At 44.8% G+C, this 17,601-nt stretch overlaps 1 protein-coding gene across 4 annotated transcripts in view; it reads right to left on the reverse strand.

Annotated features, from left to right (window-relative positions):
• The window catches only part of entpd4 (ectonucleoside triphosphate diphosphohydrolase 4), a 99,507-nt gene that overhangs the window by 74,163 nt on the left and 7,743 nt on the right, over positions 1–17,601 (reverse strand). The window contains exons 4-10 of one of the 4 annotated variants that reach the window (XM_048522900.2): positions 16,471–16,676; positions 13,069–13,219; positions 10,783–10,886; positions 8,179–8,238; positions 6,024–6,154; positions 2,686–2,852; positions 874–1,198 (exon numbers count right to left, since the gene is read on the reverse strand). In XM_048522900.2, coding sequence (XP_048378857.2) covers positions 874–1,198; positions 2,686–2,852; positions 6,024–6,154; positions 8,179–8,238; positions 10,783–10,886; positions 13,069–13,219; positions 16,471–16,676 — 1,144 coding nt within the window. Of the gene's footprint in view, positions 1–873; positions 1,199–2,685; positions 2,853–5,999; positions 6,155–8,178; positions 8,239–10,782; positions 10,887–13,068; positions 13,220–16,470; positions 16,677–17,601 lie in introns of all 4 variants that reach the window. The other 3 variants (XM_048522899.2, XM_059641057.1, XM_059641056.1) reach the window with 3 other exon arrangements.

The raw sequence follows: 17,601 nt of genomic DNA on the forward strand, positions 1-17,601 counted from the left end.
GGCCATTCAGTCTATCTAGTCTGTGCAGGTCTTCTCAAGAGCAATCCACGTCGTCTCACTGTACTTTCCTTTATCAGTGTCACTGATTCTTTATCTCCATCAAGTTTGTAATCACCTCACGTTCCCTCCACTTATCGAACCTTCAGGCACTGGCAACCGTTTCCCCGTCTAAACCCTTCACCCCTACACCAAACGCTTCCTCGGCCTTCCCTATTTTATTGAAAACATCCTGAGCTTCTTGTATGCTGTTTGCACATTTGCAAGGTTTGCGAATTTCAGTGAATTATTACAACAATGCCAAAGTCTAGGACTTGATTGACAAAAAGTATTCACTTGCCAGCAGGAAGCTCACATCTGGGAGTGACATTGAACCCAACAGGCCGGTGTTCACAACCTTCCAAAATCAGGAGCCAGTCAGTTGAGGAACGTCTGGAACTGAACAGAACTGTAGGGACATTATTGGCTGGCCTGTATTATCCCAACTGCTCCCAATGAGCTTAACTCAGAGCAAGGGCCCAAACCCTGGTCTACAAAGCTCAAGGTGTGCACTCTTCTCTGCAGATGATGGTTAACAGCCTGACACAGATTTTGCTGAAACCCACCCATAAGATGGCCCGCTTCAGACAGACATGTGATAATTGGGGGAAGAGTTCACGAGGGGCCACAGATTTCGGCCTCTGTATCAGAGGCACCGTTCCAAATCAAGCATCAATGAAGGCATGGAGACAACCCTCCACAAGCCACGACAGTCAGTGTGGGGATCAAACCAGTCGCATTACCCTGCACTATGCCCATCTGGCCAACGTCCCCAGCAATGTCTGACTGAGCACTAAAACACACGTCACATTTGTGAAACAAGATACAGCTCAGTACCTTAGCAGCCTTAGTGAATTTAGCAACATCATAGTCGCCACCCATGCGCAAGACATCTTCTGTGCAGTAATAGAATTCAGAAAACCCGTAAAATTCACTGTTTGGGTAGTCGACCGGAGGCTGGTAGACCCCACTGAGCGATGTCGAAGTCTCATTGGTTTTGTTTAAGAAGGGTTGAATGATTTGCCGACACCAATCAAAATCTCCCAGTCCTCGTAAATACAGAGTGCGTCCACCTTGATGAATTTCATCCTTGATGTCAGCTGGCAAACAGGGGTCCAGGTACGGGACTTCCTCTGTTAGGCCAGTCTTCTGTCCCAGTAACCTGCAGGAGAGACAGGACACATGACTTTCTGAACCCCCTCGCTTCTGCATCTTTACCCTCAGCTCCACCTTCCTGAAGGCTTGTTTCATGGATAACCACATGCCTGGTGATTAGTTTGCAATCCTCACCAGTCATGCCAAATGGACCAGTGAGATAATGGCCCCTCTTTCTCCTCTTCTCAGTCTTTACTTCAGAAAGGAGGATAGCAAAGTCAGAGGCAAATGACAAGGTGGTCCCCTCCTGCCAGATGAATGAGTAGACGTCATCTGCCATGCAGTTGTCTAACGTGGATAAATGTGAAGCTATCCACTTTAACAGGAAGAACAGCAAGACAGATTATTATCTGAATGGCAGTGGGTTGGGAAAGGGGAGGTGCAAGGAGACATAGGTGTTCCTTGTATACCAGTAAGCATGCAGCAGACAGCGAAAAAAGAAAATGGTACAAAAAAAAACAGCTGGCTAAACTCAGCAGCTCTGGCAGTATTTTTAGGAAGAAAGCAGAGTTAATGTTTCGAGTCCAGTGCTCTTCATCAAATGGAATATTGGCCTTCATAGGGAGAGGAATCAAGTCTTAGTACAGTTGTCCAGGTCATTGGTGAGACCACAGTTGGAGGACTGTGTGCAGTTTTGGTCTCCTTCCCTGTGAAATGACATTCTGCTATGGAGGGACTGCAACAAAGATTTACCAGACTGATTCCTGGAGTGGCAGGACTGACTTAAGGAAAAGATTCACTGGAGTTTGGATGAGACCTATAAAATTCTCACAGCACTAGACACAATAAGCACAGGCAGGATGTTCCTGATGTGTGGGGAGTCCAGAAACAGGGATCACAATCTAAGAATACAAGGTCGGCTTTTCAGGATTGAGATAAGGAGAAATGTCTTCACCCACTAAGTGGTGAGCCTGGGGAATTCTCTACCACAAGAAGTGACTGTGGTTCAAACACTGAATATTTTCACTGAGGCGTTTGATATTATTCTTATGGCTAAAGGGATCAAAAGGAAGTGGGAACAAGGTGCAGAGCTGGATAATCAGCCATGATCATATTTAATGGCAGAGCAGGTTCAAAAGACTGAATGATCAACTCCAGCTCCTGTTTACCACATCCATAAGCAATGCCACGAATACTGAAGCTGCGGCCACACAATCCAAACTCAGGACCTAACGCAAAGATTCCATCTTGGGACTCGACGCCACAAATTCGTGAACAAACAGGCACAGGAGTGGCAGCACAAAAACAGGCTATTTGGCCCAACAGGTCAACACCCTGTTCATAAGAAAGATTCTATACAAATCCAAATTTGTTCTCTCCTTCCAGGATGAGATAGGGTCAGGTGGGAAGAGGCTTGGTGGGAGAACCAAGCACAGATCAGTTGAGGCGAGTTGCCTCTTTTCCGTGCTGGGAAATGGTCAGCGATTCTCAGTTGTTTGAAATAAAAGTCAAATCTTGTCCCTGTGTGTAATCTCCAGTGAACAGCCCAAGTACCTGTTGGTCAGCGTGATCTTGTGGATGATATGTTCCTCATAGCGCTTTCTAGCAGCATTCCCACCGAAACCCAGGAAGGTGGTGACATAGACACGATAGACGTGCTCCGTGTGATGGGCATCACAGCCCAGATTGAACTCTGCCAGCAGGTTCTTGGCCACCTCTTCCTGTACAAAAGCAACCGTGGCAGTTGATAAAGCTTTCAAAGGTAAGTTGTCCATTTTGTGTTGTGTTCAGCACAGGTACAGCACAAACGTAACATTCGCTTAGTAAACAATAGGTGACAGGTTTTTAAGGAGGAATTCAGCCAAGCAGCCCTTTCCAGAAGCAGAAGGAATTGCGCAACAAATGAAATGTTCAAGCTGGAGTTAAAACAGATGCCACCTTGATTCAATGGGTGAAAAAAAGAGACAAATTTCACTTGAGCAAGATCTTGTTACAACAGAATAATTTTTTCTTCCTGCAGCCTCTGACACAAATGTCCTGCATGTGTAACCTGCTGGGAGTGTGCATCAATACTGGTGTGATGGGCCCTATAGTTTACTGCTGTCAACAACATTAAAGGTGAAGGAAGAAATAAAGACTCAAAGGAGGAGGAAATAGGGTACCAAATCTGGGGTCTGGTATGGAAAAGATTGGAACTAGTGGGAGACAATGCAAGTAGAATTTTACATCCAAGTAGGATGTCCCAGCAGCAGGAACAAGATGGAACAGTTTTAACTGCACTCAGAATGGTTGCATGAACAATAATCTTGTCATTAAAAAGGAACTTGCACTGCTGATCATGTACTGTAACATTCTGAGATGGGTTTACAGGCAATTAATGCACAGACCCAGCAAGTTATCAAAACTGGCAGGAAGGTTCAGGTTGAGATTCCATTATATAAGGAAAATGGATTAATTAATGAGCTTAATTATAGAGTCATAAAGCACAGGAACAGGCCCTTTGGTCCAAACAGTCCAGATAATCCAAAGTAAACTAGTCCCAACTGCCGGCTCCTGGCCCACATCCTTCCAAACATTTCTTATTCATATACTGATCTAAATGTCATTTAAACTTCGTAATTGTACCCACATCCATACTGACCTTATCTGTACCCATCAAGATTTTATAAACCTCAACAAGGTCAGCCCTCAACTTCCTACGCTCCAGTGAAAAAAGTCCCAGCCTATCCAGTCTCTCCTTACAACTCAAAATCTCCATTCCCAGCATTCTGGTAAATGTCTTCTAAACTCTCTCCGGCTTAATAATATCGTACTGTAACAGGGCGACGAGACCAGGACACAGTGCTCAATAACAGGCTTCACCAACACCCTGCACAACCTCCACATAACGCCCCAACTCCTACACTCAAAAGGTCTGAGCAATGAAGGTAAGCATGTTAAATGCCTTCTTAACCACCCTGTCGATACATGATGCAAACTTCAAAGAATTCCCAAGGTTTGCAGCTCATGGTGCTATGTTTTTTTACCCCTTATGCAGCCAGTTTTGGTATTAATAAGTGTGGGTGCTTTGAACTCACTGAGTTTTCGAAGGAAATTTTACACATCAGGTCCACAGCAGTTTGGGCAGTGGGCTTTGCCTGGTTTCAGAACAGAGCTGCTTGTTTACAAGCTTGTTTCTAAGAAAGCCACCACACTCTCTTATTCATCAATGAACTACTTTTCCTTCCAGTTGTGAATTTGCTGAGAGTAACCAGGTATCAAACTAATGAAGACAGAGACAGATGGCACAAACTGGGCTCACATTTCTCACAATATCGAATATCTTAGTCTACCCTATCAACTCCTTTTGAATCAATAAGAGAATCTGTTTCAACGAATAGATGGGTTACAACTGGGAAAGAGGGATCTAACATTCGTAGCAGAGTCAAGCAACTTAGAAGAGGAGACGCTAAGTAACATTCCTGATGCTAAGCTTGGAATTCTACTTCAGAAAGAGCAGATGCCAGCTCAATGAATCAGCTTCCTCCCTCGTGTATTGCTCATGCAATCATTCTCCCTGAGTGAGCTGAGACAAGGAATGTTTCAGGATCATCAGTTATGTGAGGGATCACTGGTAAACATAGCTTTTACATGCACAATTGCAGCGCAAGTGCTGGCTCATGTCTCACTCTGGCTCCCTGATCTAAGCCCACTGCACTGCCCCACTTTAAGCAGCAGAATGGAAACTCAAAGTCTCTTATTCACACCCAGTGTGTCAATGCACTCTAAGCTTCATGGGGTGCTGCAATGTTCAACTTTGGCTCTCTCTGTGGCTTCACACTTAATAACCCCTCGTGTTCGGCCTCCACCTTCCAACCTCCCTCCCCCGCTATAAAACACACACACACACATGCACATGTACATTCACATACACAGACACACAGGCTCCTGTTAATTTTTCAGTTCCACTCTCCTCCTGCTTCCTCTGAGCTGTAGCCAGCTCCCTCCCTGGCAGTTCATTGTGGAATCAGATGGAAAGGACTTATCACCAGACATTCATCTATCATTTGTATTTTCTCAAAGAAGGTTTTCTGCTGCTTAGTGCATTGAAAACAAATGAACTACCACAAAGGGACATTGCGAGCGACACGTAAGTTAAATAATGGGCAGCAAAGCAGACTCAGTTGAAGAATGAGAAAGCAGGCAACAAAAGACAACAAGAATTGATTGCAGAGATAATGGGAACTGCAAATGCTGGAGAATCCAAGATAACAAAGTGTAGAGTTGGATGAACACAGCAGGAATGTGGATTTCACTAGCTTCAAAATCTCCCCTCCCCCAACTGCATACCAAAACCAGCCCAGCCTGTCCCCGTCCCAGCCTGCCTAATCTGGACTTCCTCTCACCATCCCCTCCTCCCACATCAAGCCGCACCTCCATTTTCTATCTACTAACCCCATCCCACCTCCTCGACCTGTCCATCCTTCCTGGACTGATCTATTCCCTCCCTACCTCCCCACCTATACTCTCCTCTCCATCCATCTTCTTCTCTCTCCATCTTCAGTCCGCCTCCCCATCTCTCCCTATTTATTTCAGAATCCTCTCCCCATCCCCCTCTCTGATGAAGGGTCTAGGCCCGAAACGTCAGCTTTTGTGCTCCTGAGATGCTGCTTGGCCTGCTGTGTTCATCCAGCTTCACACTTTGTTATCTCGGATTGATTACATGTCAGTTTCCAGACAGCAGGACATTCTGGCATGAAATCAGAGGCCCAGGAACATTCATGCAAGGGACCCAACTACCAGGCTAAATGTTAGAGAATATGGATTACCAAGGAGAAAGCACAAGATCAAAGGCAAACCAAAAAAAAATAAAAAGGACAGATAATAACCTGTTGTGAAGAGGCAAAGCTTACAGTTTTGGGGACTTCATAGGCTATCTGAGTAGAAACCCCTCCCATGTCCAGGACACCAGTTGTCCTCTTCCGGACAACAGCTGCCTGGGCCTCTGTGCCAGGAACCTTGACTTCCACAACCGAATCCTCGCCTGTGTAAATTCATCAAAGAGAAACCAGTTAGTTTTGCTGTGTAAGCCTTGCTACAATTTTTGCATCCGCTGCCCGATTGAAAAGTCAAAGGCTGGATTATAACCGGATCTCCACTTGTAAAGGATCTTCTGCTAATTTCAAGTGCAAGTTTCTTGCAGCCAGCCTGGTGACACCGAGACAAGAGGGGCACGGTGCACTGCCTCACTCGGCTCAACCACAAGGTTGTGAATTCAAGTCCTGCTGCACAGACATGAGTCCAGGAACGTGGCCGACACTCCGATCACAGTACTCAAGGGAGTGCTGCACTGTCAGAGGAGCCATCTATCAACAAGATCTTAAACAGAGATCATGTCAATTCTCTCAGGCTGAAGTAAAAGACCCTGCGGCATCACTTCAAAGAGGAACAAGGGAGAAACTCTCTTTGTGATCAGAGATAATGGGAACTGCACATGCTGGAGAATCCGAGGTAACAAAGTGTGAAGCTGGATGAACACAGCAGGCCAAGCAGCATCTCAGGAGCACAAAAGCTGACGTTTCGGGCCTAGACCCTTCATCAGAGAGGGGGATGGGATGAGGGTTCTGAAATAAATAGGAAGAGAGGGGGAGGCGGACCGAAGATGGAGAGAGAAGAAGATAGGTGGAGAGGAGAGTATATGTGGAGAGATAGGGAGGGGATAGGTCAGTCCAGGGAGGACAGATAGGTCAAGGAGGCGGGATGAGGTTAGTAGGTAGGAGATGGAGGTGCAGCTTGAGGTGGGAGGAGGGGATAGGTGAGAGGAAGAACAGGTTAGGGAGGCGTGGACGAGCTGGGCTGGTTTTGGGATGCAGTGGGGGAAGGGGAGATTTTGAAGCTGGAGAAGTCCACATTGATACCATTGGGCTGCAGGGTTCCCAAGCAGAATATGAGTTGCTGTTCCTGCAACCTTCCGGTGGCATCATTGTGGCACTGCAGGAGGCCCAGGATGGACATGTCGTCTGAGGAATGGGAGGGGGGAGTTAAAATGGTTCGCGACTGGGAGGTGCAGTTGTTTATCGCGAACCAAGTGGAGGTGTTCTGCAAAGCGGTCCCCAAGCCTCCGCTTGGTTTCCCCAATGTAGATGAAGTCAGAACGGGTGCGTGGATGCAGTATATCACATTGGCAGAACCATTTTAACACCTCCCTCCCATTCCTCAGACAACATGTCCATTCTGGGCCTCCTGCAGTGCAATAAAGATGCCACCCAAAGGTTGCAGGAACAGCAACTCATATTCCGCTTGGGAACCCTGCAGCCCAATGGTATCAATGTGGACTTCACCAGCTTCAAAATCTCCCCTTCCCTCACTGCATCCCAAAACCAGCCCAGTTCGTCCCAGCCTCCCTAACCTGTTCTTCCTCTCACCTATCCCTTCCTCCCACCCCAAGCCGCACCTCCATCTCCTACCTACTAACCACATCCTGCCTCCTTGACCTGTCCATCCTCCCTGGACTGACCTATCCCCTCTCTACCTCCCCACCTATACTCTCCTCTCCATTTATCTTCTCCTCTATCCATCTTCAGTCCGCCTCCCCCTCTCTCCCTATTTATTCCAGAACCCTCTCCCCATCCCCCTCTCTGATGAAGGGTCTAGGCCCGAAACATCAGCTTTTGTGTTCCTGAGATGCTGCTTGGCCTGCTGTGTTCATCCAGCCTCACACTTTGTTATCTCAGAAACTCTCTTTGCCCTGGTCATTATTTACCCTTCAAACAAGATGCAAAAAATGCACCATGCTGGTGCTGGATGTATAAACTGACACATATACCAATGTGTCAAACCTGCTCAGCAATGGGTCCAGCCCTATTCTGTGATAACTTCATCCACACTGGAGGATAAGTCACTGTTTTCTATTGTTCAAAAGGTCAGCAAAGGATTAAATGATTAATTATGACATTATAGCCACAAGAGGAATGCTTCACACTCATGTGAAACACACCACAGTTATTAAGGTGCTAAACATACCAGCTGGAACCTGTTCTTTTACAATGCACAGATTCAAAGTTTTACCGTCACTGATGTGGTCAAATCGTCCCAGGACAAAGTTAATTCCAATCCAAGCATAAACTCCTGAAATCATTGAAATAACAGAAATCTAGGATTACTACCTCAGGTTCACAACATAGTTAACTGCAATTATGAAGGAAAAAAAAAATTTTAATTTTGCCAATAGTTAGCATCAGTTATCTTAGGATTAAGCCTTTTGTGAAATCAGTATGGAGCCATTGCTGCTCACAGCAGGATAGAGTTGTCTAAAGGAGTTAAGAATTATGTTTCCACATGTTATTTTTCAAAAATAACATGTGGAAAATAAAATAAGTTGCCTCCATAAGGCAACAGCTAAAGGCAGAAGATCATCCAGCCCCTCAAGCCAACTCTGCCATTTAATACAATCGCAGGCTCGACTCCACCTTACTTGCTGCTCCCCACAACCCTTTCGCCCATTATTAATAAAAATCCGTCCATGCACTCCTGAAATGCTATTCAGTGAACATTCTTTGATAGGCTTTCTCGTGTATTTAAAATTATGTTGGTCACTTTGAGCATTAACTGATATGTGTCAAAAACTTCAGAATATCATTTTTCCAACTTCAAAATGGAACTTATGACTCTATGACTATATCACGGTATAATGAGCAGGCAGTTCTTCACATTTTGTTTTTAAAACTCATTTTGCCTCTTTTGTGCAACCAGTCCAAGTATTCTGTATTCTACCATGGGGTGTGTGTGCCACTTTCAAGGATAGCATTTATTTCCTATTCCCAATTGCCCTTGAACTGACTCGCACACAAGGCTATTTCAGAGGGCAGTTACGAGTCAACCACATTGCTGTGGCTCTCAAGTCACATGCAGACCTGATGAGAAAAATGGTGGCAAATTCCCTTCCCAAAAGGTCTGAGTCAATCAGGTGGGCTTTTACAACAAGCAACAGTGGTCAACATTCAAATTTCACCACCTACTGTGGTGGGATTCAATCACATATCCCACAATTTTAGCCCAGGGCATTGGGATTACCAGTGCACTGGCTACTCAGCACAGACAGTTACACTGATACCTGCCCAACACGCGCACTGCCAAATGATTACTCCCTGTGTTATGGATCAGGCCAAACACCCTCAAAATACAGAAGACAGCTTAAAATAAGAAAATGTTGGGGTCTGGGCTAAGTGTAAGGCATTGTGTTCCAAATGCAATTTGATTGGTCAAACTAAGCAACTTTAAGCAAAACACACTTTATTCTTACACTACTGTTAAAATACAGACAAAATAAAAATAAAAGAATTGGCTTTACTGTAATTCTACCAAACTAAATAACAGATATATTAACTACTGCTAATTAATTGTTTCAATATACTAACATTTCATAAACACACCCTTGGCAAAGGTGAATTCAGTAAAATAGATTGTCTCACATGCAATTCTAGCATCAGGAAGTGAATCCCTGTTCCAGGCTGGAACAGAAAGTGGAATAACAGTTTCCACATCCAGCTTCAATACCCCAGCGACTGCAGAAAGCTAAAACTAAACATCCTGGTTCTGTGGGAGCTCAACTCCACCCATTCAGGCTGCTTCTATTGTTCCAACTTAAAAAAAATACCCAGGGCTTCACAAGCTTTGGCTTTGCCTGGGCTGATTAGCACCTCTGCCTCAACCTTTCTTCATGAAAAAAAAAGCAGGACAAAATACGCCTCTCAAAGCTATTATATTGTTACACAGGTAAATCAAGCTATCTTCATCAATGCAAGATGTTCGCCTGGAATAAAAATCACACTCTAAAATGGTGTTTGTGCTATGAATGGCAGACTTCACATTTGGTAATGGGCGAATTAGTTTGAACAGAAAGTCAAGATAACAAAAAGCTCGTCAAAACAGGCTCAATTTCCAACTGTCCCAAAGCAGAAGCTCCAATCCAAGGCCTCCATCTGTCCTAACCCCAGAAATCAAGTCTCAGACCGTGTAGGTGTGCGAGTTACAAACATTCGACTTGTCTTGGTGCAGAAGCACAATGCTGAAGGAGGTACTGGAGCCTCAATTTATTTTATCCCTCCACATTTTGTGCCAGACAGATTCTGACAACACAGTGGCAACAATGACCTGGTCCTATGGTGAATACTAGAATTCTGATGGACTGAGTAATTCACCAACACCTGCAGATCACAACGCTTTAAAATCTGTGATAACAGTGTGGAGCTGGATGAACAACTGTGACTGACTACATGTAGATGCTACTGAACTACCCTACACTCAGGGAATTTTACAAGTGAAGCAATCCTAGTTCTACCAGAAGACTTTGCTGTGGTTTTGGTCAAAAAGTCTGTTTGCTATCATCTGTCCAACTCGATTTAAACAGGCTGTACTTGCTGAGTAAATGGACTATCTGCTCTGCGCATTGTCTAACGTACTTCCTGACACGCACATGTCAATACACATCCAGCGAGATCAATAGACAGGACTAAACAATATGCAACAGGGCTGAATGCCATTGCTGCAGACTCCCCTGTTAATATTCTAACAGAAGTTCAGCCCATTTCCTCACCAGCTCAACAATTCACTTCAAATGTTAAAGTGCTCAAGAAATCTCCCCTACAAGTACTATCATTGCAGAATACATACCTTCTTGCTTGCCTGAAATGACTTCTGCGTGAGAGTCAGCGAAGAGAAAATCGAAGTTCAGTGGAATATCTGTACGGAGATCTTCAAGAATGGCATTTTGCTGGCTGAAAGAACAAAGTTAACTTGCCATCAGCACTCTTAAAAGATGTCATTCAGTCTGTGTTGCAGAAAACAATCAGAATATGCTCCCTTCTCCCCCTTCTTGATCTGACTCAGGTGAGAGGATGTTTCGATGGGCCTCTGTTGAATGTGTGCCTGTCATTAACTTGTACACAGCAATGGTCTCCTGACAGTCTCTTTGACTGTAATGGCACGACAAGTGAGCCTGGTTTGTCACCTAACAGACTTCTGAAGGTGAAAATGTCCAACAGGCTCTGTTAGATCATAACCGAAAGTGGACTTTTTTCCCCACCAACCATAAGGAATAATGAAGACCCAGCATTATGTTTCCAACATTGCCCAGACTGCGATCAACCAACTCAGTGCACACCCGACACTGTGGAAAACTGTCCAAATATAGCCTGTCAACAAAAGACAGGACAAGTTTCTCCCAGTGAGTTACTGCCCTATCAGTCTGGTCTCTACTACAAGCAAGTGCTGGAAGGGATCATTGACAGTGCTGTCAAGAGGCACCTGCAAAGCAATGGCTTGCTCACTGATACAAAGTCTTTTCTACGCAAGGGCCACCCAGCTCCTGTCCTCGATACAGCCTTGATTCAAGCATGGACAAAAGAGCTGAACTCCACAGATGAGGTGAGAGTGACTGCTCTTGAAGGCAATGCTCTGTTTGACTGTGGCATTCAGGTACCTGAGAAAAACTGGAGTTAATGGGTTTCGGAAACAAACTCTCTACTGGTTGGAATTACAATGAGCTCAAGGGAAAATGGTCTTGGCTGCTGGAGTTCAATCAATCAGTTCCAAGGCATCTCTGTAGGACTTCTTCAGGGGAGTACCCTTGGCCCAACCACCTTCAGCAACTTCATTTACAATTACTCAGATACTGAAGCAGTGTATATCTAAACGCAGCAACAGTTGGCATGGACCAGTTTGGGCTGAAGGGCCTGTCGCCGTGCTGTAGAACTCCATGACCTGGATAATATCCTGGCATGGGACACATAAGTGGTACGCAATATTTGCATCACGCAAGTGCTAGAAAATGTCCATGTCCAACAAAGGAGAGTTTAAGCATGTTCCCTTGACATTCAATGGCATTACCATCACTGAATCCCTCGTGATCAACATGCTGGGGAGGTACCATTGACAAGGAACTGATTTGGGCCAGCCATATGAATACAGCGGCGGCAAGACCAGGCCAGAGAGTTGGCACACTGCAACAATTAATTCACCTCCTGTCTGTCCAATACCTGTCTACCATTTACAAGGCACAAGTCAGGAGTGTGATGAATATTTTCCATTTAGTTGGATGGGTGCAGTCCAACAACACCCAAGAAGGTTACTCAATACAGGATTTAAGGTCAAGGTCAGAAGTGTCCTGGAACTCACTGCCACTAGAATGGTAGGGTGGTACATCCAGGAACCATTGCTATTTAACCACGACTTTTTAAATAATCATTTGAAGGACCATAGTTTGGAAGACTGGGGGGTCAAGTGCTGGATGAAAGGACCAGAGTAGATTGGGGCTCAATGACGGACAGGGATATAAAGGGCTGTACAGCCTTTTTGTGCTGTATAAACTCCATATCTCTTCAACACATTCGCCCACATGATTAGCACCCCACCACCCCCTTAAGCATTCCACCCTCGATCACTGACGCATGGCAGCACCAGTATGTGCCATCAACAAATCACCAAGCTTGCTCAGATTGCACCTTCTAAACTCATAGGCTCTCCCATCTAGAAGGTCAAGGGCAGCAGATACCTGGGAAACATCACCGGCTGCAAGTCCTTCCCAACCCACACATCACCCTGACTTTGAAGAATATTGCTGTTCCTTCAGTATCGCTTGGTCAAAATCCTGGAATTCCCTCCCATCGGCATGTCTATACTCAAGCAATTCCTGAAATGGTTAAAGGCGGACGCTCCACATCCATCTCCTCAAAAGCAATGAGGAATGGGTAATAAATGCTGTCCCAGCCAGTGACATTTACTTTCCATGAACAAAGCAAAACAACATTAATTCTGTTCTACCTGCTACACATCCTGCTCAAGTATCAAACAAGTGAAGCAAAGGGAATGGGCCAAGATCCCTGGGTATGGGGGAGGCCAAGAGGCTCTTAGTGGGTGAGAGACCGAGTATTGTTTTATGAAATAAAGTATAACCATTACTTTTCAGGCAAAATCCTCATCCCAGCCGTGCACAGGATGTATAGTGGAGTCTCTTGGTGTTTCGAGTGAGGAATGTGATCTGCAGCAAAATTCAGAAGAGGTGCCAGGTAATCACTGGATTTCTCCGGTGTGGCTGCCAGCTCTGAAATTCCTGTGGAAAGGAACACAAAAAGAACAAATGAAGCGAGATTATTTCTTCCAAAGAAATAAATTGAGCACAGCCTGAGTGTTGTCATGAGACCACTCCTCGTAAACGCTGCTCTAACTCTCGGTCCCCTAACTCCAGTTCAATGGCTGTCACATTACCGATTTGCCATAGTGGACCTGGACTGTTGTGAAAAGATGTGACCACATCCAGGTGCACTTGAAAGTACATTATCCATGTGGAAAGATAAATCACTACTGTTGCATCAGAATACAATTTTCAACAGGCTAAGAATCTTGCAACCAGGAGAAATTATCGAACACCAAGTGGTCAGAAATATGATTTTAACACCTCCATGTAGTGTGCTAAATCCACCCATGACCATTTAATGTTCAGGAAAACATGAGTGCAGTGGTTAGTAAAACTGCAAAACCACGCAGGTTTCAAGGGGAAATAAATCCAGCCACCTTTCCTCAGAACTGATGGTAGCCAGGAAAAAAAGTTCTTTTGTTTTGTCCAAAGACTGGGAGGGAGTAAATGATAGGTGGATATAGCGTTCAAAGAGAGAGAACAGTTGGACAAAGGAATGAATAACAATCAGCCTGCAAGAACGAATAACTGCTAATGGGATAATGGGAACTGCAGATGCTGGAGAATCCGAGATAACAAAGTGTGGAGCTGGATGAACACAGCAGGCCAAGCAGCATCTCAGAAGCACAAAAGCTGATGTTTCGGAAAGGGTCTAGGCTTGAAACGCCAGCTTTTGTGCTCCTAAGATGCTGCTTGGCCTGCTGTGTTTATCCAGGTTCACACTTTGTTAACTGCTAATGGGGGCTGTTAGTAGCTAACTATGGGTTGTGTGTAATAGGGTTCATACAAGTTCATGGAATCCCTACAGTATGGAAACAGGCCATTCGGCCCAACAAGTCCACACTGATCCTCATAGCATCCCATCCAGGCTCATCCCCCGATAATCCACTCAATCCTGAACACTACGGGCAATTTAGCACGGCCAATCCACCTAGCCTGCACATCTTTAGACTGCGGGAGGAAACCAGAGCACCCAGCGGAAACCCACGCAGACACAGGGAGTGGGGTTTGGAGTAAAGAAATGGGAGAGCTCAAAAATTGTTGAACTCGATACTGAGTCCAGCTGGCTATAGAGTTCGCAAGCAGAAAATGAGATGTTGTTCTTCCAGCTTGCGCTGAGCTTCACTGGAGCACTGCAGCAAGCCTGAGGCAGAGATGTTGGCCAGGGAACAGGGTGGTGTGTTGAAGTGGCAGGCACCTGGAAGCTCAGGGTCTTTTCTGTGGACAGAACATAGGCGTTCTACAAAGTGGTCACCCAGTCTACGCTTGGTTTGCCCAATGTAGAGGGGACCACATTGTGACTGATCTGCTTGAGCTTTTCCAGCAACCTGTGTTTCTGATTTCCAGCATTCGCAATTCTTTTGGGTTTCTTTTTCATCCACGTTTCTTGTCATTCAGACCTCACAGCCCATTTTCAGCCATGTTCTTTGGAATACTAGAAAGCACAGTTTTCTTTGCAGACAGCAGAGCTTTTATCACACACGGATACTGACTTTGAACCACAGCCAAGCATACACGCCATTCCATCTGCTGGTGCTACTGCTCCACACCAAATCCCTCCCTTCTATTCAGAACATTTCACCCTGCCATTTCTACATCCTTCTATTTGCTTTAACCTCAGGTGTTTATCTAACCCCTCTTAAAATGGATCTACATTTGATTACTGTTAGTCATTCACTGAAATGGTATTAACTTTCACTGTCTAACCAACAGAGGAAAAAATGAGAGTGTAAGAGAAAACTTGCCAGAAATATAAAAAACATTGGAAAGATTCTCTGTACGGAGGACCTTTGTGTGTTTATATATTTGTGTGTGTATATATATATATATATATATACACACACATTACCTATTTATACACAGGCACAAATTCTTGTCCTTTACAAAGTCAGGCTGGAGAGTAAATAATTAAATAATTGGTAGATATATTGAAGTGGTGTTTTGCATCAGTCTCCTGAAACAAGACACAGATGTAGCCAGATGTAGCAATAATTCAGCAAATGGGGAGGAACTCTTGAAAGTTACAATCACCAGAAATGTGGTGCTCAGTAAATCAGTGGGGCTGTGAGCTGACAAGTGCCAGAGTCCTGATGGACTTCACCCTAAAGTCTTAGAAGAAGGGGCAAATCAGGTAGCTAGTGCATTGGATTTAATTTTCCAAAGGAAATCGTGAGGAACCAATCTCGAGAATGAGCATGGGAGCTGTGCACCCATTCTGTGTTGCATGCAGAGCACAGAACCCATTCCAAAGTGGTACTGACTGAACTGACGTGAAGTGATGCACAGCCAGCCTCAGCAGTTCAGGTAAGGCAAAGACAGAGTCCCCCATACTGTCCTTCATCCATATGGCTGGTGTAGGGCTCAACTTGCATGTCTCCCATAGACAAATAATCTTCTGATATTCAATCCTGTCTTGCAATCAATATACTCTGCAGAAACACAACAGAAGTCCACACTTGCAATACAAGGGGGTGATCTAAGTGCCATTCAGTTGGACAGTCTCACTGTTATTTAACATCTACAATGCTCCTCTCTCTCTCTCTTTCTCTCTCACTTTTACTACGTGCTTACTGAAAGTGAGGAATTAAGAACAGCCATTAATTTGGTGCCACCTTTACCCGTGACGCAGTTGGACATAATGTAACCACTAAGCGCCTGTTCATCAACAGTCAAGGGTGATTTTCCTTAATTGACATGACAGGAAACCAAGTATAAAAAAAATACTCAATGAAACTTATAGGAGGCTGCCATTCAGCTCATTCTGCCTATGCTATTGCTTTGAACATCTCATACCTTCTGTCCCACTCACTGCACCTTCCTCATCCTGAAGTATATTTCGAACTTCCTTTTAACAAAAGTGATGGAATCAGCTTCCACCGCCGGTTCAGTTGGGGTATTCCCAAATCCTAACAAACCAGATCCCAAAAAATTCTCATCTCCCCTCGAAATCTTTGCCTAATAATTTTAAATTTCTGATATCATACAAATCATCCAAAAAAAAATTGCTCCTACTTATTCAACCATAATAGTGGATCACTTAAAACAGCGTCCGATATTTTAATTCCATCAAGATCTGGATTAGACACCCAATTTACTTTTCTTCATGGAAAGAAAGGGTACTCAGTTTAAACAAGTTCATGCCAACATCTGTTCCGAGAGTCATTAACCTGGTTTGATCTTCATCACAATAGGCTGTCTGTTCCTGCCCCTCATCTGTTTGATGTCGAGCAGATCGTGTGGATTCCCATTGTGTCTTGGCCAGCAGTACACAAAGAGCCTCGAGCCACTACTTCCACAGTCTATCACGATGCCGTAGTTTAAGTAAGGGTTCTCAATGTCAGTAGCTTCCATGTCCAACAATTTGGTCAGGTGCCTGTGAGGACAAGGACAGCGAGGAAGAAGGTTAAACAGTAGCAAGTACATACATTTGCCCACACCATAGGTCACTCCTTAAAGGTGCTTTGCTGTTGTATTTCAAGTCAAAAAACTTGGACTGTAAGCCATGGGAAAGTATATTGGGACCGGTGACAAAATGCCTCGGGCCGTGGTTGGTTTGCTCGTCGAGCTGGTTCATTACTTTGCAGGCATTTCACTACACTGCTGGGTAACATCTTCAGTGCAGCCTCCGATGAAACGCTGTTATACGTTCCCGCTTGCTATTTAAACTCTGGGGTCCGTTGGAGTTGATGACCTCATTTCCGGTTTTCTTTCCAGTGGTACATAAATAGAGTCTAATTCTACGTGTTTATTGGTGGCCATCTAGGTGGAGAACCAGGCCTTGAGGAAGTCCCATGCTTGTCTGTTTGGCTTGTCCTAGGATCCTGACATTGTCCCAATTGAACCAGTGGTTCTCCTTATCTGTGTGTATGGAGACAAGCGAGTATTGGTCATCTTTTTCAGTTGTTAGTTGGTGTTCATGTATTCTTGTAGGCAGTTTCCTGCCTCTCTGTCCAATATAACGTTTGTAACAGTCCTTGCATGGAAATCTTGAATATTACGTTGGTTCTGTCCATAGTGGGTAAGGGGTCTTTGGTTCTTGTTAGCAGTCGGCATAGGGTTGACCAGTACTCACTCATCTCCATACACGCAGATAAGGAGGACCACCAATTCAATTGGGACATCGTCAGGATCCTAGGACAAGCCAAACAGAGAATGGGAATTCCTGGAGGCCTGGTTCTCCACCTAGAATGCCACCAATGAACATGTAGCATTAGACCCTATTTACGCAAAACTGGAAAGGAAAACCCGAAATGAGGTAATCAACGCCAGTGGGCCCCGGAGTTTAAATAGCGAACGGG

This window comes from Stegostoma tigrinum, chromosome 40, assembly GCF_030684315.1.
Source record: "Stegostoma tigrinum isolate sSteTig4 chromosome 40, sSteTig4.hap1, whole genome shotgun sequence".
In the NCBI taxonomy this organism is placed as follows: domain Eukaryota; kingdom Metazoa; phylum Chordata; class Chondrichthyes; order Orectolobiformes; family Stegostomatidae; genus Stegostoma; species Stegostoma tigrinum.